At 30.2% G+C, this 27,149-nt stretch overlaps 1 protein-coding gene across 2 annotated transcripts in view; it reads left to right on the top strand.

The window, feature by feature from the left end:
• The window catches only part of LOC107440570 (uncharacterized), a 471,595-nt gene that overhangs the window by 110,565 nt on the left and 333,881 nt on the right, over positions 1–27,149 (top strand). For both annotated transcript variants that reach the window (XM_087153352.1, XM_087153353.1), the window contains exons 2-4: positions 1,250–1,439; positions 19,394–19,496; positions 24,484–24,574. In XM_087153352.1, coding sequence (XP_087009478.1) covers positions 1,250–1,439; positions 19,394–19,496; positions 24,484–24,574 — 384 coding nt within the window. The remainder of the gene's footprint in view (positions 1–1,249; positions 1,440–19,393; positions 19,497–24,483; positions 24,575–27,149) is intronic.

Here is a 27,149-nt window from a genome sequence, read left to right as displayed (position 1 = left end):
GGTTAATTAAGAATCTGGGACGAAACCTGGTGCCTGTTGAATTTCCAGACTTGTTCCTTACATGCAATCCAGGTCGTATTTTAAAACCTTAAAATCTAGTTTAGACAAGGAATAATAATTTTTATCCTTAAATTCCAGTATTATTGCATTCGAATTATTTATTGTTTATAAAACTTATTATATTATTGTTTAAAAATTTTTGTTCGTGAAAAATAAATTTAAATTAATCATAAACATGTGGGCAAAATTAGCTTGTGTCTCTTTGTTCAAGCTAAAAAAACATAACAGATTTTATTTACTTTTCATTATCCCATCAGTATTAGAATGGTCCAAAAGGGATTTATAAATAAGTCTGTTCTACATTAACATGACTTAAATTATTTTTTAAGAATTCTTTTTTTTTCAAAGGGAGCATGCAATATAACAAGTGATTTGAAGTCCGCAAATCAAGTCCAAAAAGAAATAAGTTTGTTTACTTTTAATTAATTAGTTATTTACAAACTCACTAATATTTTTATAATTTTATTTTAAGACATCTAATATTACTATACAAAATAATATTAAAAAATTGCGAGTTTGGCATTATGAGGTTAACTGTAGCGTTGCTACCACTGCAAATATTAAATTCCAATTCACTATTAAAAAAACATATTAACACGATTCTATGTTGCGGTACCTTTTCATGGATGAAGGTTGAGATTGTCAATGTTGTACTCCCCACATTGGTGACCCGGACCTGATCTGACCACGCCTACCTTGAGAGAAGCGTCCATTTAGATTTGAACACGCCTACTTCGGTAGATGGTTCATATTGAACAGTTGACTTACTACTTGGGACAGTGACATTGTGCACCTCCTCACGCTGCTCCGTCTCGAACACACACAACGTCGGCCTGTCATACACTTGACTGCTAATGGCAACACTGGCGCAACCACTGCCGTGAATCTAATACAGCTCTCCCGGCTTCCTACAAAACAGCAATGAATCAACTAGTGTTAACAGTACATCAAATTCTATCACAGATAAAATTCTGGTGGGAAGTTACTGTAGCGTGGCTACCACTTCAACTATTGCATTCCAATTCACTAGTACATAATACTTATTAACTCGATTTTATGTCGGGGTACCTTTTCATAGATGAAGGTTGACATTGTCGATACTCCCTACGTAACATCTTGATAGTGTATTTTTAATAAAAATATTTTATTGTTCAAAATTATTTGATTTTTTTTATTTTTTTATTTCCAGGTACTGGGGGACGAGCGGATGCAAGTGTGGGACCTGGTAGCTCCTTTTGCTGTTGAACTGCATTTACAGGAGCCCCGCCTCTACATGGCTGAGAGCGGGGCACCTGTAGACTATTCAGCACCAGCCACACTTCTCAATGGAGAGCCTTTAATTTTACAGGAAGGCCAAGTGCCATGGGATGCTCGCTCTGGTAAATATATCATCCATTTTCAAAATGAACTTGAATCCTTAAGGTAAAGTGTCTTCAACTTTTATGTCCACATCAATCTACAGATTACTGACATCTATTACATAATATAGGTAAAAAATTCATCATTGGGAGATCGATAACGGTTAATTTTAGCTTAGGGAACCATCTTTTATAAATTGTTAGAATGTGGATATTTTGCTAAGAATTAAAATAAAATTCGATAAAAATTAATATAATTTATTTCATACATTTTTGTCATTGTTTGAAACGCTCAAAATATGATTATTAGTGACAAACTGAATATTTATAGTCCTATAATGCAAAACTAGCTATCGCAATATAAAACAAATGATTACCATTTCATTCATAATATTTAGTTTGAAACTAAACTAAACTCAGTGGCGCTACAACCATAAAAGGCCAAGGCCTACTGTGCCCATCTCAGTTTTCTTGACCTTGGACTCTGGAGTGCAGGAGCAGATGTTCCGGTTAGGTGGTCAGCCGAACGCGGAACCCCCAGTGTTTAGTTCCCAAGCATGCTTGGTACTCATTTATCGACCCACTGAAGGGATGAAAGGCTGAGTCAACCTTGCCCGGCCCGAGTATCGAGCCTAGGACCTGTGGGACGAAAGCGTGCAGCGCTACCTCTCAACCACCGAGCGTAATATGTAGTTTGGGTAAAGCTCTATTTCGTTTTTTTTTTTTTTTCCTTCTCAGAAATATTTAATCTTTTCTTTTTCAAATTTTAAATGTACACTGTAAGAATCTTTAAAAAAATTATGGTAAAATGTGCTGGGACTTAGGGTACCGGTGCGTTTTACTGTAAATTTCATTTGTATCGGAGCATGAGAACAGAAAATTTGATTTACCAAAATTTTTTACATCAATATTTACCGTAAAATAACTGAATTACTTTATTTTATGAAATATTATTGTGCAAATTACGGTGAAAATGGATTTTACGGAGGATGCACCGAACGTGCCGGTACTTTATGCTATACTTTAATCTAGTGTTTTTTACAGTGTATGAAAAATTACGCAATATCTTATTGAGCAAAATATGTATACTTTATAGCTCAAACAGCCCTCACCTAATTATACATCATGTCTCCCCTTATTATCTAGACACTGTTGAAATTATTGGACCCTTTTTTCCCGATTGTATCCACACCTATTCCTTTTCGGGCTATAACAATTCGAATTCGTTGGAGAAAAAAATTATATCTGTTCAGTTGTCATTGTATAATTTGAATACTTTAAGTGTTAGCTTCAAACTATCTAAAAATGAACATTTTGTAAGAAAATCTGTTCATCCAATCTCAAAATGTTTAGATTTTTGTATTGGGATTGAAATAATTAATATTCATCCCCAATTAATGATCAGTAGCTTATGAAATTCATTTCTTACAGAGGTAAAAAACTAGAACAGAATGCTCTGGGGACAAATAATTAAGAATGATATTTCCGAATTTTGTTGCAGTAGTTGCGTTTATAGCCAAAGCAATATTATTGTATGTTTATTAGCAATATTTATGATAAACGCGTCCTTCAAACCACAAAATGAAGATGTTAAAAATTTTGTGTTTTGAATGGTAAATGGAAATCTCGTTGACGGATTTTAAAACTAAATTGATGGTTAGCTGAAGGAAAAGTCTTGTTAGAAATCAAAATTTAATCTCACTTTTTACATTCTGGATTTAATTTTATGGATAGATAGCGGAAATTTAAAACTGAATCGCTACACTGTAAAAAATTCCACATCAGTTACCGTATAAAAATACCAAAAGCCTTAGATGCATCATCCACAGAATCTATTTTTACCGTAAAATACTATACCGTAATTTTTACAGTAATATTTATTTGAGTGATACGGAGATTTTACGGCAATCATCAAATTTCTTGTTCCGTAATATGTTCCGGTAAAAATGGATTTTACTGTAAAAAGTACCGGCATCCTGAGTGTTTTTAACCAGGATTTGATGAAGAATATTTTACAATGGAGCTGGTGAAAGGAATAGTCTTATTTTGAACCAAAATTTCATCCAATTTTCCACTTCTGGAATTAATGAATTATGTGCTTAGTTAAATGCTTTCAAAACACAAAAAATAAATAAAAACATTTGTTTTCAAGCATTAATCGATAAAAATAATTCATTAATATGTTCAGGTGAAAATGGATTTTACTGTAAAAAGTACCGGCATCCTAAGTGCCGGTACTTTTTTAACCAGGATTTGATGAAGAATATTTTACAATGGAGCTGGTGAAAGGAACAGTTTTATTTTGAACCAAAATTTCATCCAATTTTCCACATTCTGAAATTAATGAATTATGTGCTTAGTTAAATGCGTTCAAAACACACAAAAAATAAATAAAAACATTTGTTTTCAAACATCAATCGATTAAAATAATTCATTAATCGATTCAAAGAATCACTGCATAAGCTAAGCCATACATAATATCCTTATCATTCTTCACTTTCTACCCCTTTTACTCTCTGTTTCTGGAAGACAGTTCTCCTCAGCGTACGTTTACCGATGCCACAGCACAGTTAGAAGTTCTTATCAAATAATCATGGTAGATCGATCATTGTTGTCTTATACATTCTCCAACACTGGCCGCACGACAGAAATGTACAGATAGATAACGATTCGTTTTTTTAGAAGATCACGTCTTTCTGTGTTTTGGGGAACTCAATCTGATTTTGTATTGACATGAAATATAACTATATCCTAGTACACTTGTCACAGCAAATATTTTCTGCAGTCATCACGCCTGCACAGTATGCAGTCATCGCCTTTAGGCTTTAGAAAACTAGCTTTTAGCTTCAATCGTGAGTTTATCAATGTCGTTAACTGTTTTCTGAGCATGAGAAAATGAAATTTTGAGCTTCGAGTTGCTCATTAACGAGAAAATGCTGTTTCGATTTTGAATCCATGGGGTTTTCAAGTTCGACTATTATTTTTTGGGGGGTTGCTAAAATGATAAATTTTCGTTCAATTTTGAGAAACGCTTTTTACAGTGAACGAACATTTACACTTAAAGTATTGTCCCAAGCGGAAATTTTGCTAAATTTTAATCATCAAAAATTCTAAGATATAAAATTTTCTTTGTTCTCTGTAACTTTAAAAAATAAATGTAATAAATCATGATTTAATAATTTAAATAACGATAAAAATTTGATTTCGCCAAATTTGAACTTTACAGCAACTAACATGATCAGATAGCTCATGAACGATGAAATTTCAAAAGCAGTCGTATTTTTAACCTTTGAGTTTTCAGGAACTTTTCAAATGATTTTAATCAAATTTTAAAAGGATCCATCAAGGAAAAATATATGAAAATGCAATTTTCAATCTCAGACAAAGAATAGTTTTCCAGAGGGCATTCGTTCAATTTTGCTTTAACTTCATTTTATATGAACATAAAATGCCATCTAAGTACTAGTTCATTTTACAAAATAATAACATTTAAAATCATTTTTCTTTTATAAAGTTAATTTCATTTGCTTTCTTTATAAAAATCTTATTGAATATTCAGTTTTTGAATAGCTGATAAGTAAAATTATCTGGAATGACTCGTAAATTCGTCATGAATAGCTGATGAAGCACAATCGTGATTAAAAATTTTACATATCCCCCTACATTTTATCTTCTCAAAATACTTCCCTGTTTCTGAATCATATGCTTATACTGAGAAAAAAAGTATAGTCAAGACTTCCAAAATGAGGTAAAATTTACAGTGTTTCTGACTCTATGGGATCACCAAAAAGCTCGGTATAATTTTTAGCAAGGAAATTTGGTTATGATTTGGGTAAAATTTTACCATGATACCATTTTACCATGAGCAGTATTTCCCAAACTTATGACTTTTGTGTACCCTTTCTAAATTTTTCGTAACGCTGTGCATTACTAATTAAAAAATGAAAGTATTTTTTACTATAAAAAATTTCACAAAAGTTAAAAATCACAACTGGCTGTTCACACCACTCATTATTAACTGTTAACTCAGAAAATAGCCATAAGAAAAATACATCATCGTAAATTTTCAAGGCTAGCTTTGTTTTCAAATAAAAATTTTTGAAATTTTCGTTTGTTGAAAGATATTTCGCGCAAGAACGCATACCCCTCTAAACTGTTCCCGTACCCCTGGGGGTACGCGTACTACTCCCCATAGGTACCCAAGGTACCCAAAAACCATCGATTCGATTAAATTTACTTACGAGTTTTGTATTTATTTTATTCCATATACATGGTAATTAGAACTGTAATTTTGAAACCCAGAATTTCATGTAAATAGCCATTACTATGTAAATGGAAAAATTACCAAATAAAAGGATATATTATGCTCTGATTATCAGAATATTTGTTTCAAAGTGAAACCTGAAGTTTAAACTTGTGTCATACGCGTGTTTTAGCAAGCATTTCTCTTTCCCCCCTTTCTTTGTTTAGTCTAAGCCAAAAAATTAACAAATGTTTGGTAAACAGTTTGCAAATAAGGTTGACTTTAAATAAATGAATAAAAATAAAGGAAACGGAAACGACCTCATGCATATCATTGCGGAAAATTACGAAATGCATGATTACACAATTGTAATTCAATCCGTATAATTCAAAAAAATTACTTAGCACTAGATTAAGCAGATAAAATTTAAATTATTGTAAAGAATTTTGATGTATTTTTTAATAAAAAAATTATTATTTCAAAATTAATTTTTGTAACACAATTTGTCTGGTCAAAATGGCCTAACTAAGCTATTAAACCACACTGTTTAAGCAATGAAACTTTTATTTAGATTTCAATCATTATAATAAAAATTAAATTAATATTTTAGTATAACAATCTGCTATGTAATATTTTAATGACTCTCAGTCAATCAGATTTCAAATCAATACTTTACTTTCTTTATTATTTCTTTAAACCTTTGATTTTTCGCTTCTTTTCTGAAGGTAAGTACACACATGGAGAAAAAAATTAGCGCACCAAGAAAGAGTCGTCAAAATGAAACGAAATTTTACTTCCGTAATGACTACTTTGATATAAGTAAATGATTAGAAAATCAAAGAAAAACGATAATCTTTGATTTTCTAATCATTTACTTACATCAAAGCAGTCATTAACTATGTGAAATTTCGTTTCATTTTGACGACTCCTTCTTGGTACGCTAATTTTTTTGTCCATGTGTGTATTTAAGATGAACTTAAATCAGCTTTAATTGGTTAGTTCATAAAAATTTTAAAAGCCCCATTAAATTATTAATGCAAAGAAAAAATTGTCAAGTAAAGTAAGTTTAAAAAGAATTTTGTATTAATTAAAAAGTTAATGGAAATAAGTGTACATTTCGTAAAAGTGAAATTTTCAACAATGTGGAAAATTTTCATCTTATTTTAACATTATTCTCGAGGAAAATTTACATCTCATTTTAACATTATTCTCGAGGAAAATTTGATAGCTGAGCTTTTGGAGACGAGCTTTAATGTCAGAAAAAAAATGTTAAAAATAGAACTCTTTCATATTGAGATCAGTATAAACATGCGTTTCTTTTACGTAAACTTTTTTTATGATAAACATTAGCATCATCGGTGCGGGGAAGGGGGTTGCGAAAGTGTTAAAATTCTCCTAAAACAATAAAAGCTTTTATCTCCATGACTGTTTGTTTATGGTAATCAAAGTAAATAAAGCGAGGGGAGAACTGATGTTTCATCTTTTTCGAAAGCATTTTCTTTGAATTCATCCGAAAAAAGTTTACAAGTGCACACCAGATGATTCTCGCTGTTTCCAAAAATTGTGTATGTAACATAAACAAAATAAAATTTAGGACAAAAGAAAAATCTGGTGCAGCAGCTGCTTACGAAATGAAACTTAAAATTTCTTTCCCTACTTCATATAATCCTTTTCAGCAATTTTGCTTATTAAAGATTTAAATAATAAAATACTGAGTGAAAAGATTTAACTTTGGCAACAATACTTACAACAGAAATATTAAATTTAAAAAAACAAACTATGATCACATTTAGTGAAGAACTTATAATTATATAAAAGGAAAATTTTAATAATTTTTCATAAAGTAAAAACTGTTGGAAAGGGTTCAAATAAATTACGTTTTACCACTAAGGAAGTTGAACGTACTTTATTATCGTTTGTATGAGCCGGAATTTAATCATTTAATTTGCTATGCAAGATATATTTAGGAAATAGCATTAACAATAGAGGAAAAACAGTATAAATATTTATTTACGTTGGAAGAGAGTAATAGCTTCAGAATTAAAGAATACTTTTGAGAAGAATTTTGTGATAACTGTTAAATAGTTCTTTATGTATTTTTTGAGCATTTTATTTGAAAAATGAAGACTGTGGTATCGAAATTTCGATCCAACGACAAATTGTGATTAATTTGTGTATTTCCATGAAACAAAGACTACTTAACTGCTAGAGGGATGCGTAAAAAGCCTATCACCTCCGCACCCATATTACGAACCTATAGTGTTTGTTACAATTTTATGTCAGTTACCTATTACCAAAGCTTATTTAATAATACTTAACAGCCGATCCGATTTTTTGGGTTTATGACTACCAATGTTCAACTCAGTAGACTTGTAATTTTGAACCTAATTCAGAAGACAAGGGAACTCCTGGATCAAGTATTAAGATAAAATTCCCTTCGCGCAGGAGTTTTTGATGGAACTAACAAGTATTTGCGTTACATGGAGAGGAAAACCAAGAAAACCTCCCTCGGTTAGAATGAGGGCAAGGGGACTCTCACTCATGATCTGTCTTCCACTGAGGATATTTTACTTTAGCTCTGCGGTCGGTGCAAGTCTGGTGCGGAATTCGTATCGACCAGCCATCGCTTTGCAATCCTGCTTAAGCAGAAAATTATGCCTAATCATTTATTAATTTCTGTGTCAGTCCTTTTTGTTAAACAACACCCGTGGTTGCAAGCTTTCAACTTAATTCAAGTGCATAAAACATGCCCTAAAGGAGGATTTATCGCATTTTTCAATAATAATCACACTTTTTATAAAGAAGGATAGCTTTTTTTTGCCAAAAAAATTAGCGTTTTGTATGTGGAAGCTGTTTTTTATTTAATTTTTTTAATTCTTAATGCTTCAAGCTTTTATGGATTTAATATTCATAAAAAGAAACTAATATCAGAATATTTATTCTCTTTAAAAAGAAAGAAAAAAAGAAGAGAAAAGCAATTTAATTATGTTGTAGTTTCTTAGTGCCTCCTTTTTCCTCTTTCCTCTGAAATAATAATGAAGTAACAGAATTATACCACTGTTTGGCAATCACATGGAAAGCTTTCGTTCTTACTGGCTGAAATTTTACTGAGACCTCATCTCGTGCTTGCCATACATTTGAAACTGGTTCTTGCTGGTTGAAACTTTACTGAGACCTCATCTCGTGCTTGCCATACATTTGAAACTGGTTCTTGTTTGCTGAAACTTTACTGAGACCTCATCTCGTGCTTGCCATACATTTGAAACTGGTTCTTACTGGTTGAAACTTTACTGAGACCTCATCTCGTGCTTGCCATACATTTGAAACTGGTTCTTGCTGGTTGAAACTTTACTGAGACCTCATCTCGTCCTTGCCAGACAGTTGAAACTCGTTCTTGTTTGCTGAAACTTTACTGAGACCTCATCTCGTGCTTGCCATACATTTGAAACTGGTTCTTACTGGTTGAAACTTTACTGAGACCTCATCTCGTCCTTGCCAGACAGTTGAAACTGGTTCTTGCTGGTTGAAACTTTACTGAGACCTCATCTCGTCCTTGCCAGACAGTTGAAACAGTACCGTGAGTCTTTACTTCAACACAAACTACTGATTTTCAAACTTCTCCGTTTAATTTACGTATTTAATAGTTATATAAGGACACACAACACTTACTATTTTTGACAAAACGTATTATAAAATAAAGTACATAAAAGTCGGGGTTGCACTTCCTTATATGGTGACATCATATTGTCTATTGAAATAAAATGCAGAATCATATGCTACATGAATGAAATGCTTGGAAAAAATAAATTGGGGATTGAAAATCCTCCAAACAATATTTTCAATCACCAATAAGACAAACAGAACTGTCGAAAGTCATTAATTTCTCCTTCTTTTTATTATAATGTCTTTTTTTCTCAATCCTGTTTCTAAAATTTATCTTTTTTTTTTTAAAGACACTTCTTAGAAACTATGAATTAGATTTGCATTGAAAATAGATCAAACCAGTTTTTCGAATAGTGTTAATGAATGTTAGTTACATCACGTTATGAATTCGAAAACAGCGTGACTGTTCTTTAAGTAAATGATAACTATTATAACGATCTTTAGTTAGTTTAAATTCTGAGTATTGTAAAGTTCGTGACCGATTTGTTACGAAACGATGTAACATAAAAAATAACTAAAATGTATCTATATGTACATCAAAAAAAGATAATTGTTGTCTTACCATTTGGGGTATTTTCATTGGATGGAAAAACCACATGGTGATCATGGAAAAACGTAAAAGATCCAAATTTTTTAAGCTGTCATTAGCATAAAAATTATAACGATATTAACTTATAAATTATATATTTATCCTTTGTCTATGGTGTTGAGGTGTAACTACCACTATAAATACTAAATACCAAATCACTAGTATATAAGACATGTTAACTTGATTACATCTTGAGGTACCTTTTGATAGATGAAAGTTGGCATAGTCGATATTTCTTACAGTGTTTATCGGTAATATTTATTAATAACTCTCTTTTAATATTATTCTCGGTAACTATTCGCTTATTGATTTTGATTATTATTTAAAATTAAAGGCTTAAAACTAAATTTCTTTCTTTATTGTTTTATTACCTATTTGCTTGTTATTACCTTATTATGGTAAACATATTTAGCTACCGTTTGCCAGCATAGAAACGACAAATAAGTTACAATACAATAAGACAATACGACAAGAGACATAAGACAATAAGTTACAATTACTTTTTTTTAACAAATTATATCTAAAATTGTGTGCATTCAATTCATGCAATTGAAATAATAAATGCAAAATAACTGTTTCAAATTTTAAAACAATATTGAGAATACACTTTCAAACGATATTTAAATAAAATCGAATCTAATGAAAAATATTTAGCAAGTTTTTATAATAACCAAAAAGTTAAATTTAAATTTAAGGAAAAAGTTTGTAGATGAAAATGTTATGGTAATCGTGCAAAATTATAAGATTTAATTTTTATCAAATATAAATTCGAAACTAAATCTCTAAACCAATTATGTACTAATAGAGAAAACAATTTTGGTATTTTTGAATTAAATAGTTTTTAGGTTGATCTAACAACGTGCTTATTGTCAAGAAACCAGAATTATTGCATAGGAGTTGATGAGGAAGGGAAAGCAGTAATTTGCGTAATTTTTTACCTATGTCTCCGCGACGTTTTACTCATTTCTTAATTCCCTTTTTGTATTAAATTCATCGTTTTTGTTTTCTTTAAAGAAAGTCATAACTACACTTCTGATTTTTCATCCAGAATGAAATGTTTCTCTATTTTCTGTGAAAATCTGAATTAGATGAGGTGTCTATGCAGTGTTCTTCCTTATCAAAGTAGCGAATAAAAATACAAGTATAGGAATGGTTAAATTACTCCATAGGGTGTTTAAATACAAATCAATTTCCAAGTTTAAAAATACAGATTTCAGAATATAAAAGGTGACACTAAAAAAGTTATAATGAAGTATAACTTTCATGTCCCCTGGTGTCTACAGAACGTCTTTAGTTTCCATTAACAAAAACTCTTATTTTTATTTTTTGCTCCTATCTTAAGGTCAAGTTACTTATATAGGTTTAAAGTTTTCATGTATTTTCAGAGGGACCTAAATCTTGCATTACATTACAGTTATAGTGACGTTATCCTAGTTTTTTTTTTTTCATTATTACTTTACTTATTTTTTTGCTAAAAAACTATAATTCGGTTTTTGTTTATGTTTAAAAAAAATTAAACTTAAGTTTTTGATCTCAAAAACAGATTATTAGACTTGTTCCAAAACATCTAAATATTTTTTTTTAATTTGAATAAAAAAATTATCAAATATATAACCTCGATCACGACTTTTTTATTGACTCGAAAAACGTTAAAACACTTCAAACCGCTGGAATTTCATTAAAGCGTTTTTTCATCACACCCTATTACTTAATAAGACACCCATTCACAATATCTTTTGCTTTATGCATTCCATACATTCTTCATACTAACGCTAGTTTTTACAATCATTCCAATAAGAGAAAGGTAAATTACTATGAATCGTTTTTATTCATGATGCACTGGAGTTTTCTAACAGAAGATAATGTAAATTTTCGATTTGGGATCCGCGAACTTGTTACCGGTTCACCGAAGACTACATTAGGTTTTCCAAGTAGTCCTCGTTGGAAGAAAAAAAAAGTAATTACAATCCATTTAATGTTTTTTTTTTATTACTACTATTTATTGGCTTCTAAGTACTGTCAGAACTGTCAACTACCTTCTTTCTTGCTATTTGATAACTCCAAGTACAGATGTGGCCAAAGTGGCGGCCATTTAACTAATTCTGACTTACCAAGGTCGACTGTATGAAAAGGCACCTTTAGAGTTGGCGAAGACAATTCTTTCATTATTTGAAACTTGGGCGGTTACTTTTGAATACAAGCATTCATGTCAAATTCGGGTATTCTGCTTTGTGTTATTTCAACTAATTCATCAAAGGATGTTGCGTAACGTAAAATATTTTCAGAGATTTTACAATAGAAAGTACAACCACCCAGAAGAAAATTCCGGATCAATTTACAGTAAAAAATACTGCCACCCCGGGTGCATGATCTGTAAATACCATTTTTACTGCAAAATCATGTTAGGAATTTTCGCAGCAATGTATTTAAATACTGTTTTTCAAGGATATTACATATTTTTATAACCGTCATTGTACAGCCGATCCAATTTTGGGCTTACGACTACTAATGGTCAACCGAGTAGTTTTGCAATTTTGAACCCATTCCGGAAGACAAGAGAACTCCTTGATCAAGTATTGCGAGAAATAAATTCGTCTTAGTAGAGAATTTGTGATGAAACTAATCCGCATTTGCGTTACATGAAAAGGAAAACCACGAAAACCTCCCACGATTAGTCCTGCGGCAAGGGGACTCTAACCCATGATACATCTACAACTCAGGATATTTTTATGCCAGCACAGTGGTCGGCGCGAGCCGGGTTCGGAGTTCGTATCGACCAGCCATCGCTGGGATTCGAACATGGTTCACCTCATTGGAAGGCGAACGCTCTATCCCCTGAGCCACCACGGCACGAAAATTACGCACCCATTGTACTACTGTAAAAATCTCAGGATATCAGATTCTTTGCTCTGAAAATTTTACGGTAAAATGTACGACACCCAAAGTACTTTTAAAGTTGATCTGAAATTCTTTTTTAGAGTGCACTGCAAAAGATTTTAAAAAAAAATCGATTATTTTTTAATTTTATTTAAGTTAAAATTTTTATATGAGAATGTAAAACTAATTATTAATATGATTTTGCTGAAATCATGTATTTATCTCTGGTGGTTATTCTATGATTCACAATTCTATTATTTATTATTCAACTAACAATACATGAACCAATAACAAATAAATATTTAAAAGATATCGTAGAATATTCCATAAAGATGCACTCCATTGCTTACGTTACATTGCGCTTGTGCTTTTTTAAACTACACTGCAAACAAATCCAAAAAAAAATTTTTTTTACTAAAAAATGCTGATGTATCGTTTAGAACATATACTGGCTGCAAACGATATGATGTTTTAATTTTCTAAGCTTGCAATGAAGTTGGATAGAACTTTATGCTAGGCTACATCCGCGGATTGAATTTTGCTATTTCCCGGGCTTAGTAGAAGTACCAGCTAAGAGACGCATAAAAGTATTTGAGAAAAACCAACTTCAGAATTTATAACAAAGCCAATCAATTGCCTGTCACATATTTTTCAAATTTAAAAACATCATGTCTAAAAAATTGTCAGAATAAATTAATGCTATTATGTTTCAGTGGATCGTAGCATGTTCCTTAACTTGGATAAGTTTTTGCAAAATGTAACTTAACATGTTACTTTACGAAACATATTATATTCCATTTTCTTAGGTGCTATTTTTCACTGAATGAAATATAGCCAATGATATGAGGTTATTATGCATTCATACAACGCACATGAAAAAAAAGGAGTGGGCATTCAATAAGTTAGGAAGAAACAGGTGTCTTTGATAATGATTTTAATGCCGACTGTGGAAATTAAATGTCGCTTCTACTACAAATTACTTGATTCATTATTATCTAAATGCAATCCATTTTATACACAGTAAGAACGATAAAGAAATACGGTTTTCAGCTTACGAGTATTTAGATTCTAAATTTTTAAAGCAATATTTATATGGGGGGATTCTTCAGTAAATGTGATATTCCAGGACATGAAATGAAATTTATGAAGAACATTTTTGGAAGAGGTAGTATTAATAAAATTAATCCATATAGAATTCATGAAATACATTTTAAATGTATTTGATGAAATAATTTATTTCTATATTAATTAAAGCAAGGGAAAATATTTAAAAAAAAAAACAACATTTTTTCCCCATTCCATTACTCCAGTGTTTCCCAAAGTGTGGTACGCGTACCCCCAGGAATACGGGAGCAGTTTAGCAGGGGTACGCTTTCTTGTGCAAAATATCTTGCAACAAACGAAAATTTCACAAATTTTTTTTTAAAAACAAAGCTAGCCATGAAAATTTACGATTACGTATTTTTCTATTGGCTATTTTTTGAAGAGTTAACAGTTAATAATTAGTGGTATCAACAGCTAGTGGTAATTTCTAACTTTTGTGCAAATTTTTTATAGTAAAAAATGCATTCATTTTTTTTATTAGTGGTACGCAGCGTTACAACTAATTTAGAAATGGTACGCAAGAGTCATAAGCTTAGAAAACACTGCATTACTCTAATAAGGACAGAAGTGTCAAAATCTTGAAAAATAGTATTTTGACTAACCCTATTTAGGCTTAAAAATAATCTGGCTGTTTTTTTATTAGTCGTTATAAGAAATTTGTTTCATAAATTATCAACTAATCTATTAAAAGAAAATGTAGAAGGGGAGACTGTAGTGATTATACTAATATATTTGCAGTTTAGCTGATTTGGATGAAAAAATATTGAATGTTTTGTCAGAAAATTCACTAATTTTCACCACCTCACTGTAAAAAAATTCGAATCAAATCATGATATAAAGTATCGGAACTCAAAATCTATTTTTACCGTAAAGTCTTATGGAACATAAAATCTCATATATCGTAATTTTTACAGTTCTATTTACTGCAAAGTCACTCAATTGCAGTAATTTAATAAATATAACTGTAATAATTGCAGCATAAAATTTTACGGTAAGATGGATTTTACATATGCTGAACATAAGGTTCCAGTTTTTTACTGTGCATGTGAAAGATTTGAAGTCGTGCTAACTGATCATTCCTATTTTATTCAATTTGTGGTTTTCAAATGATCAATTTAATAGTACTCTTAGTAAGGGACAGTGGTGACAAGTAAACTTGGTGGTATTTTTCTGATAAATTAAGAATAAATTAAAGAAAAACTTAGAAAAAATGTAGTTAACATTTTCAATTTTTGCAACAAAATCGTATATTATGTATAATTAACGTGTTTTGTAATTACTTTAAAAATTCACTATAACAGGGGAAAAAGTGATATTTTATACATTTAAATTAAACTTTTAGTCATAATATATACAATATTAATTTAATACTGTATAAAGTGTTATTAGAAGAGTTTTTAAAAAGGAAAAATATCTTTGTTAGAATCAGTAATTGAATAAAAGATAAAGTCACAAATGATACACTTTCCGGAGTCCGTGTTTAATACAAAATAATAAAATTAAACATTTTTTTAATACCATGTACTTCTTAAAAAGTACCAGCATTTAGAGCGCGAGCATTTTTTATAGTGAAATCCATTTTTACCGGAGCATGTTGCAATACAAAAAATCTGATGTACCAAAATTTTAACAGTTTCGTTTATTTCAAATTTACTTACAATAATATTTTTATTTTATTTTAAATAATGATGATTTAGTAATAAACAATTTTTAAATAAAAATAAAGATGAAGCTTCACGATTAAATTTGATGAAAAAAATCTACTAAAAAAAAAGACCTTAATGTATGGGAAATACTTAGAAATAAGGTTATTGGCAGTTAATTTAGTTTAATTCGTAGAAGCTGATTACTGAGTTGAAATTTATGAGCGAAGTTAGTCTGGATAAGATGGTAAACAGGCAGGAAGTGGAGAATTTACAACTAGTCAACTGACCACGACGCGGAATTCCTTTGGCTTTTAAGTTCGGAGGACTTGTCCTTTCATTTGTTTGTGAGCTCTTTTATTTTATGATAATTGCTTTAGGGTAAGCAGGCAAAAAAGAATTACAATTATCAAATAGTATTCTGAAATAGTTTTAGTCTTACTTACGTAGTGTAGTTAAGTTAAATATCATAAATCAAGCTTAATTGTTGACAGATTTTTTTGCAGAAATTCAAGTGTGACTCAACCTAAAAGCATGCGAATTCATTGTTGTTTTTATGGGTTTATAAACCTACATTAGTCTGGTGGGAAGGACTCCATGGTTTTTACCCTTCGTCATTTTAGAGCGATTATCATTTAATAAAGCACGGAGAAAAAATATTCTGCTAAAATTACCTTACTGTTTGTTAATGAAATTTCGGGTAAAAAAAAAATATTGAAAAGAAAATTCTGGTTAATAGAACTGAAATATACGGTATTTAAACCATTTATTTGGTAATTTTTCAGTTCACATATGATAACGATTCACCAGACTTTTTGGTTTTAAAAATTATAGCTCGTATTACTATATATTTCGCAAAAAAATACGTAACTATACGGTAAATTTAAGCGAATAAAAGGTCTTATGCCATGCTCTAAGATATCACGTTAAATTAGCAAATTTTACCACAATCCCGTTCATTTTATCACCTACTAAAACTAAACTCAGTGCCGCGACAGCTCTTAGAGGGCCAAGGCCTACTGTGCCCATCTCAGTTTTCTTGACCTTGGGCTCTGGGGTGCAGGAGCAGATGTTCCTGTCAGGTGGTCAGCCGAACGCAGAACCCCCAGTGTTTAGTTCCCAAGCATGCTTGGAACTCATTTATCGACCCACTGAAGGGATGAAAGGCTGAGCCAACCTTGTCCGGCCCAAGAATCGAACCAAGGACCTGTGGCACGACAGCGCTACCGCTCAGCCACCGGGCGTCTTTTATCACATATTACGGAACCATATTTTGCTGTTAATTTACCGAAATCATTACCAAAGTGTTTCGGTAAAGAATACCGAGCTCTTTGGTGTTCTCATGGCATAGAGCCAGAAACACGGTAAATGTTAACATATTCTAGTAGTTTTGATCATATTTTTTATTTAAGTGTGCACATGGTTAGTTCGTTACTGGCAACCGTTACTGAAAATGATTCTTGATACAGCGAGTTAATAAAGGAATAAAATGCAGGAAGAAAAAAAAGAGAATCAATGAATCAGTAAATTATCGTGATAGAGAATCAGTGAATTATCGTGATTAAGAATCAGTGAATCGGCTAACCAATGAATCACTTTTTAAAGAAATTAAAAAAATATATATAAACTCATAGTATGCTACAGTAGTAGACTTGCACAATTTTCAAAGATTGAATACGGAAAAATGCAAGCATAATTGAAACTAAAAGCATGCAAACTAATCTATATATCTGTTTTTATTGGTTTGTAGTCCTATGTTAGTTTGGAAAGAGTGACTTTGGACAAGTTGTGAATTAATTTCCCTTTACCTATCTTCATTCGATAACGATTGACATTGAATACTGTTAACGATTGGCGCACTACTGGCAACCGTTGATTCTATATATATAAAGGTGATTCTCACGAAACATGACAATTCGGACCAAAACATTTCTTCAAATTTAAAGTCTTCAAAATAATCTAAATTTTTTTTATATATTTCTTTAGCTACACTTATTAATATCTTATAGACAGCAGTGTAGTTTATTGACATTTGCTCGAGAAAAAAAAAATAGAAATTCGCCAAATCTTGAATGCCAGGAAAATGACATATTACCTTAGAAGTTTAAAAAACAGACATTTGAGTTAATAGTAAGTAACTTAATTTAACCCTTTATGTTAGATGGACAACAAATTGCTTAAATTAATTCTTTTTATCCACTGTAGAAAGAAACAAAAAAGTTTTTGTTGCTGATATGAACAGAATAAAATTGTGTATAATAATCAATCATTAAATAAATAAATAACTTTGATTACATCCAAGCATATTACAATCATACATAAACTTGGTATTAGGTCAATATTTGCTTTCCCTCTTTACAGTATTAGCAGTTAAAAAGAATTTCTGGTAACACTTCAATGTCCTGGCATTCATAAGCCAGGAAAATGACAAATTCGCCATTTTATAGCATATAACTTTACTTTAATTTAATATTTTGTCCGAAGACGTTTATATTCTGCAGAAAGCAACAGTATTTCTTAAAATAACTCAGATAAATCTATGTAGTTTTTGTTATTAATGATTTCAAGAAGCCAGGAATATGACAGCATAAAAACCTACTCACCTTGAAAAATTTTTTGAAATAGATTTTGAGCCAGAAAATTGGTTCTTTATTCATGCAACAAGGCATGTTCAGATAATCAATCTATTAACGTAAGATATTGATTCCTGGCGCTATCTATTTTGGTTATAAATCACTAAATAAAAGTAGCCAGGATAATGACATATTTTCATGGGACAAACAAATTATTGACAGAAAAAATTATTTTAAATGAAGTTTTAGAAAACAATAGCCTCTGCGTATATTCTAGAAATGCTTATATAGGATAAGATAAAAAAATTAGATTTTGAAAAATGTATGGGAAGTTTCGAAGCTACTTATTATTGGAAATATTGTTTGGGACATGCCAGGAAAATGACATTTTGATATTCAATTAAATTTTTTAAGTATACAAAACAGTCAATGCTAGTGCAAAGTCATTTTAAAATGCTAACAGCAATGCTATTTATTAATTTAAAAAAAAAAGTTCTTCTAGTATTAGAGTATTAGATCTTGGAGCAAGGGACAGTAAATTGTCATGTCTTGTGAGAATCAGCCATATATATATATATATATATATATATATATTAACATGGAAAAAATTAACAGAGCAATGAAAAAAGGGGAAAAAAATAAGAATAAAAATCCGGAGAAAAAAAATATTTGAAAAAAAATTATAAAAATCCGGAAAATAAAAGATATAATCTTTTTATCAGCTCACACGATTACATCCGCAAAAAAGAATGATAGAGGGGATAAAAAAAGAGAAAATTACGAAATAGTAGCTCAAAGGTGCATTTGACAGTTCATATGTTTCGAAGTGAAATGAAAAATATCATGGGTATAATACTGAAACTAGATCTTTAAAACATTGTTTTGAAAAATTCAAAATTTCGAATTTTAATTAAATTTCGAATTCCATTTACAGTTAGTTTCAGAGTTACATAATTAAAGCATCTTAAAACTTTAACTAGATTATCATAAAATAAATGTATAAACTCGAAATATATTGGGTTAACTTGCTGCAGTACTATACACACGAAATTCTAAATATAAAATCAAAATACAAAATCAGAATATAAAATCAAAATATACCCAACACAGCCGAATGCAATACATTTGTTTGATAATGTTATATGACTTATTACATTGACAAACACTTGACATTACCTATCGTATGACTTATTACATTGCAATGATCACTCTGAATTATGTTTTGATTCTGTCTGTTTATGAATGTAGAGTGTGATAAATTAAGAATGTTCTGTACTTTGCAGCATCTGATGTTCGGTTAAGGATAGTTGAAGAGATTCTGTCGTCAGAAAAAGATTATTGCCATACACTGAAGACAGTTTCCGATCTCTATGAGAAACCTCTCAGGTAACTATGCATTTTTTAATGGAAACTTTCTTATTCCACTAAATATTTCCACTAACTGTAACTTTCTGAACCGCTCGTTTTGTCAAAACTGTATAAACTAATGCTTGATTGACGTAATGATTTTGAAGCAATGTTTCTGGCATTTTAGTTCCTGAGCAAATAATAAAGAGACATATTTAATTAGGAAGCTAGGAACACTTCGTGTTCAATGTGTACAGTGTACAATGTGTACACGCTTTAAATGTTTAGGAATTATTGAATGGAGTAGGAGCTCCTGCACATATTTTGTCAAAACCGAGATAACAGTGTCTTCATATTTGAGAATGTACAGATTAGTGTATGACGAAATAACTTTTATTAACCCCTTGCACTACTCTGAAATTCGAAACAAGCCATGCATAACTTATGCACCCGAATGTTCGCGAAAAGAACCTGAGACAAGAGAGCCTGAGACAAGAGAGCCTGAGACAAGAGAGACAGACAGAGGATAAGAGATTGAAAGACAAACTATTAAATACCTATTCATATAAAGCAGAGATAAGAGCCCATTCAAACGTTCTTGTTTAGCCCGAGATTAAGACCACGAGTACGGCTTGTGATATTCGGCCCGAAATGTCGATTACGAGCCAGATTCGTAATATTCACGTTTGACATGAAATTAAACAACGAGCCTGACTCGTGATATTCAAGTTTGGCCTAAAGTTTTCATCACGAGTCAGACTCGTGAAAATAGTGCAAGAAGTTAATTAACGAATTAAATTTCTTGTTAAGAGGTTAATTTTCTTGTTGCTAGCAGAAAGAGCTTGAGTCCTGGAATGAAGCTCACTATGCCCTCAAAGTCCATTAAATAGCAGCTGTATATTATAACTTTTAATATTTTAAATTATTTCCACGATTGATGTTTCTGTTAGTGTTTCCTGATATTTGAGGGGTCGAAATAAATTTCTCTGTTCTTTTAAACACTTGTTAGTTCAAACACACTGTTAAAAATTCCGGTTCAAATTACGATTAAAAGTACTGGCACTCTGATCCGTAAAATCCATTTGTAAAGTGTTATACATCAATTTTTACAGTAATATTTGTATAATTTCAGTGATTTTGTGATTTTACAGTAAATATAATTGTCATATTTCTTCATGCCATTTATATTATAGCATATATTTTGTTCCGTGAAATTTTACGGGAAAAATGCGCCACACTCAGGATGCCAAAACTTATTACCGTAATTTGAGATGGAATTTTTTACAGTGCATATTCTGATAGGTTTAAAGAAAAAGATAATTTTTTCCCTATACCAGTGTTTCCCAAAGTGTGGTACTCGTACACCAAGGGGTACGGGAACAGTTTAGCTGGGGTACGCGTTCTTATGCGATATATCTTACAACAAACGAAAATTTCAAACATTTTTATTTAAAAACAAAGCTAGCCATGAAAATTTACGATTACGTATTTTTATATTGGCTACTTTTGCTGAGTTAACAGTTAATAATTAGTCGTGTCAACAGCCAGTTGTGTTTTTTAACTTTTGTGCAACTTTTTATTACAGCAAAAACAATATCATCCTTCTCACTGATGCAAATGAACTTGTTAACAAAACTTTGTACCAAAAAAGAAAAATAAGCATATTTAAAAAAAAAATTCATTTTTTTATTAGTGGTGCACAGCGTTACGAAAATTCAAATTTAGAAACGGTACGCAAAAATCATAAGTTTGGGAAACACTGCCCTGTACCATCTTATCTACCTAACAATAGGGAAGAATTTAGAATTAAAAAAAAAAAGAAAGATCTTATGATAGAATTTATACTATAGATAGAGAATGTTGTTGATTTTAAGCTCTGTTTAAGGCTCCTTATAGGAACTCTGTAACTTCCTTCTAGCGTTTTAAATTAAATGAAATAGAAGGATATTTGTTTACTTGCCATTTTACTCACATCGTTGTGAGATAAACAAGCTTAAACTAGAGTTGATTATCAGAAAAAGCATAAGTCGAGGTTTATATACTGCTTCCTTATGTTCCTGTACGCTAGAAACCATTTTACATAGAGATAATTTGTAACAAGTAATAATTTGAGCTATTACCTATATGTAATAAATATATTGGAGTAGTTAAATGTCAGATGATACTTCAGTAGAGAATAAAAGATTTAAGTAAGAAAATTTTTTTCTTCCCTTCCTTGATGTTAAAAATGCTAAAAACTGTTTATTCCTTAAGTACATAATCTTCGAACAAATAAGAAGAACATATTTGAGATTATTTCTTATAAAATAAGTGAAAGTCATGAGAAATCCAGTTTTTTTTTTTCTTAAATGCGTTCAGAATCACTTCATGGTCCTATTCATTTTCAGTAGTATCGAAGCTAGTACATTTAAATTAAAAATCTATGACATTGAAATTGCGAATCTAGTACATTGAACAATCTAAACAACTTTTATCCGTTCATGGTTTATTCATTATTGATAGATCTTCAATTAGTCAAGTTAAACTTTAAAGAACTAATATTATTTTTTATTTTAATTCTAATAATTAAACGCTGAAATTTATGGTACTTGTTTTTTACTATCAAATATCAGATACGCAGTATGAGTAATAGTAACCTTTTCAATTTCTGATTTAAGCTCTAGCTCTTCTACCTCTAATTTTTGCGAGTAACATAGTTTATAGCACATATAGTAAAAATATAATGTACCGCTTTTTTTCACCTTATATTTTGGACAATACAGCTGCATCTGGTTCTTTAGCAATTTAATCTTCTTCAACTCCTCTTTAATTTATCAACAAAAATTACTAAAAATTTCCTTAATTCATTTTCTTATGAGTTATTATTTTAATACACAAAAGCAAAATCATGGAAAAAAACATCAAAAGAAACAGTACAACTTTAATTTTTTAATCTCTAAAACCATTAAAAATTCACTTAGGTAAGACATGTCTTAAAGCTGACTGTTATAGCGTAAACATTTCAAAAGTCTACACGCAGACCATTTAGATTTCATTTATCTCGCCTTAATTAAAGCAACTACTGTTGACGTCACTCCATTTACGGGAATTTAAAGCATAATTGCGGGATTTTCCTCGTGTTCTTTGACATAGGATGTCCCAATTTACCAAATTTTCAGGATTTAATGAATTGTCTAGACGGAGGACGTCAAGACTTGATGACGGAAAGTAATTTAAATGAGTATAGTGACTTATGCTAGTATTCTTAAAAAATTAATTAGTTCTATGTTTTTAAAAATATTATTTTGCTAAAATTTAGCATTAACAAATAAAATATTTAACAAGCTAAGGAAATGGCATACGTACTAGATATTATTGTTATAACTTATTAAAAACTAATTATGGTTAACGCAATTTGAAACATATTGAATTCCCCCTTCCAAAATGAAACTTAAATTACAGTATTGGATTATGTTTCCAATTTTTAAAAATGATACACTGTAAAAAATAACCGTAAATTCTACGGAAAAAAACTGTTCAAAAAAAAAAAAAAATTTCAGTTATAACCATTATCCATGAAATGTAAAAAATTGCCTTTTTTACGGACTTTCTTTGTATATTTGGCAGCTTAAAGTTTTTTGTTGTTGACAAAACAGTGTTTCTCTGTTTTTTACACTAATGTTGTTGTTGTTGTTGGCGAATGTCTGTTAAGCAGATGGGTACGATTGTTCTTGTTTTCCAGTGGCGCCATCTATTGCCAAGAATTCTACTTCGGCCCCACTCATATGTCACACCGTTTATAGGGTGTGACCTATTCATACATCCACAGATCGTAATTTTGACCTGAATCAGAGAACTATCAATCTCCAATTCAGTACCCCCAGAGGCATTGATTTGTATTCTTTTAACTTGTTTTCAGCTGTTCATAATCTGCCATTAGAAATCAAAATAAAATATTGCACATAAGATGCTTGACTTATTCTTAGAAATGTGTAGAAAAGAAATATATGTGTTAGAAAAATAATGATACACGCACATCTAATGATAAAATATGTATAAGCCACATTCATATTGTTAATAGCATCGTTTTTGGAGAAAAGCACCACAATTTTTATAGATATTTCTATGTATTGTGCTTTAGTTTTGTGAAATTTCGGAAATTTGCAAGTGCTTATCGAAGAAAATTGAAATTACGTCACCTTTGCAAAATATGTAACTTATCTTTTTATTGCTCCTAATTATTCATATGCTTTTTATAAAATTTTTGTTTAGAAATTTCAGATTAAAATAAATAAATAATAAATTTTCTGTTACGAAGCTTGGTTTTGTTGGGGCTACACACGGAGAAAAAAAATTCTGGTAAAATTATCATACTGTAAGTTAAAGACATTTCTGGTTCAAAAAAATATAGATAAATCATTTATTTGGTAATGTTTCCATTTACATGATAACAGTGTACGGAAAATACAAGTTTTCAAAGTTATAGCTCTTATTACCACACATTTAGTAAAAAATACAGAACTGAAAAGTAATTTTAATAGAATAAATGTTTTTTTTTTGTCATGCTTTAAGATATCATGTTAAAATTACCAATTTTTAATTTATTTTTCTCATTATAAAACCATATTTTATTGTTAATTTTACCAAAATTATTACCAAGGCTCTTCGGTGAAAATTACCGAGCTTTTTGGTGTTCCCATAGCGCTAGAAACACTGTACATTTCCCCATATTCTGGTAGTTTTGATTTTATTTTTTTCCTAGATTACTAATATTGACACCTGCGGGGACGGCATTTCCATAGTTAAGATCGGAGTGTAGATGGTGGCAGTAAACTCGCGGTCTCCGCACCACGCAGCTTAACCACCCAACCACGAGTGGTGGCAGCTAATTACAAAAAGTTTAAACTGAGTTTATTACAAGTACAAGTATAAGAATATTGAAAAACTTATTGCTGTGATATTTTGTAAACGAATTATTTTTCTGAAACATTTAGTTTTCTTTCTTTATTTATAATTTATTGTCTAAAAAATTTTGTTTTCATTACAGAAAATTACTCTCCATGGAAAAAGAAGATTATAAGTCTCTCTTTGACTGGGTTGAGCCTGTATGTTCCTTAAGCAAAATGGTGATAATAAAAGTAAGAGTCATTTTTAAATACACTAGTGCTTGCATTTACATCATTAATAATTTATCTCCAAAAACAAAGATTAACATACCAAAGCATGTTACATTATAGGATGAATTATGTATTATATGAATTAGGTTAGATAATTTGACGTATGTTACGCTATTATGTTACATACTTGGGTGTATGTTACATAATTGAATGCATGTTATATAATTGGATGTATATGGATGAATTATTGTATCTTGTATAAATCTGATCTGAGTGATATATTTATTATAGAAACTATATTTAACTGTCAACTAAACTTGTATATGAAGTTCCAGCTATGGATTAAAAAATATTTTTATGTGCAGGATGTTCCGTAATGATCATCCTTACTGCATACTTTCAGAAATCTTGGTTAAACTGACATAAAAATTACACGCGCAGTTGGGATAGAAAAATTAGTGTTTAAGCGAAAAGAAAGACGCTTTAGAAACTTAACAAATTAGCGCTGAATAAAGCCAAAAGGTGAAAACATCAAAACTGTTTTATTGCCAGAGGAAACTTAAAAAGTTTATAAGTATTAATTAAAAACGCCTACAAATATCATCGAGCGATCAAGCTAGATTTTATTGTTTTTAACTAGCTATTCTCTCTTGTAAATCGACATATGATGATAGATATTTTTCCACCTAGCTTTATTACTATTTTGTGACCCCTGATATGTGCAGTGCGCGAAATAAAAAACGGACCACTCTGAAAATTTTGATCTAAAGATCGGATCTTCACATTGTAGAACTCAATCTAAATTGTTCGAGGAGGTGACCTCAAATATGCTAATTAATTAGTGCAAGCGATGTTTTAAAATATGAAATCAGAATCATAAATTTACTTTAGCTGAATAACATTTTTTGTCTACTGGTTCGGATTTCTGACCCCCCCCCCCACACACACACACAAAAAAAAAAAAAGATAGGGGGTAGCCGCAATCTGGGAAATATGATCAAATAGTTTGGTCAGAAAAGCGGTCCAAAGTTAAAGCTCCTCAATGTTTTCTTTTTCTTGCATTTCGATATATCTTGAGAACTTCTTAATCGAATTAAAAAAAAATTGCACACAATTATAAAATTCAATCATCCATGCAAAATATAACATTAATTATTTCTTTATTACTTTTATTCAATAATAGTCTAAATAATTTCAAATTATGAAGTGTGCAAATTTTCAAATCATTTTAAAGAAAGCAATTTTTAATGGCAGAATACAAAAGTTGATCGAAATCGCTCGAATGGTTCCTGAGAAATCGAATTTTGAAAAAGTCGAATTTTTTATAATAATTAGAACAAAAGTTATTTAATATATATATATATATATATATATATATATATATATATATATATATATATATATATATATATATATATATATATATATATATATATATATATATAATGGTACACTTTATTCATGGTACACACTATACCTATATATATTGTACAATTTATAGTAAATTAACATATCCAGTTTATTTTTCACTCAAAGTTTGGAGATGATATATATTGGCACGAAATCCGTTTATATTTTTTCTATTTGCTTTATTGACTTGAAATTAATTGGAATAAATAAATTCTGAAATACTAAGTTTTTTTTAATCTTTTTACAAAAACAAATGAAAACATAAATTGCTTAATGGTCAATATTTCATTTATATCATGTCCTGTCCTCCTACAGTTTCCATATAATTCGTGAAATACATCCAAAACTGTCAAATCCTTCAAGTCACTGACATGAGAAAAAAAAATCTGCCTACTTTTTCTGAATTTAAATTTTTAAAAGTTTTGTGGCGGCTATCAAAACGAGTTTTGTTTGAAGTCTTTTTGGATTATTATTTAACATTTATAAAATACTTATTGATTCAGTAAGCTCCTTTGAAAATAATAAAGAAAAAAAGAGATCAAAGACCTAATAAAGAGTACCCGATTTTGTTTTCATTTTGTTTCGAATAACTATTGAGACTTAAAATGAAAATTACTCATTGCTCCTAAAGTAGTTAATAAAAAATTGTAATTTTAAACCCATTCTTGCATGCGTAGGATTTTAATTGAATTTGTTTACGAGTTAACATAAAATGTAGGTCAAGTATTAAGGAGATAAGTTTAATCTAATGAAATGGATGACGGCTTATAAAAAAAAAAATTCCATTATACATTTCCATAATGCCATTTAAATTTCAAAAGTGTATTTACTAAGCACAGTGTTAAACATTATATAAACACTTCAAAGATACGGTGGTAATTGTGTAATTAAATAGATTAAAGAACTATTTAAATGCCGTGTTTAATTAATAATATGACAATAAGAAAAATTCATTTATCTGACAAAGCATTTTTAATTAGATTTTTAATCACGTGCAAGTCACGTAATTGCCTTGAATTAGATGTAATAATAAGGATAAAAATTGGATGATCATAACCAACTAACAGCACTTTTGGCGAAAAATAATTAAGTTAAATATATCATCGTATAAAATTTCAACTTAATTTTAATCAACGTATGAAGTTTCAATATAAATATATTCTCTGCCATGCACTCGTTATAACAA

Source organism: Parasteatoda tepidariorum, chromosome 10 (genome assembly GCF_982258835.1).
Source record: "Parasteatoda tepidariorum strain Cologne lab strain chromosome 10, Ptep-v5.0, whole genome shotgun sequence".
NCBI lineage: Eukaryota > Metazoa > Arthropoda > Arachnida > Araneae > Theridiidae > Parasteatoda > Parasteatoda tepidariorum.
The sequence above is the reverse complement of the archived record's forward strand: the minus strand, read 5'-3'. Positions and strand labels throughout refer to the sequence as shown.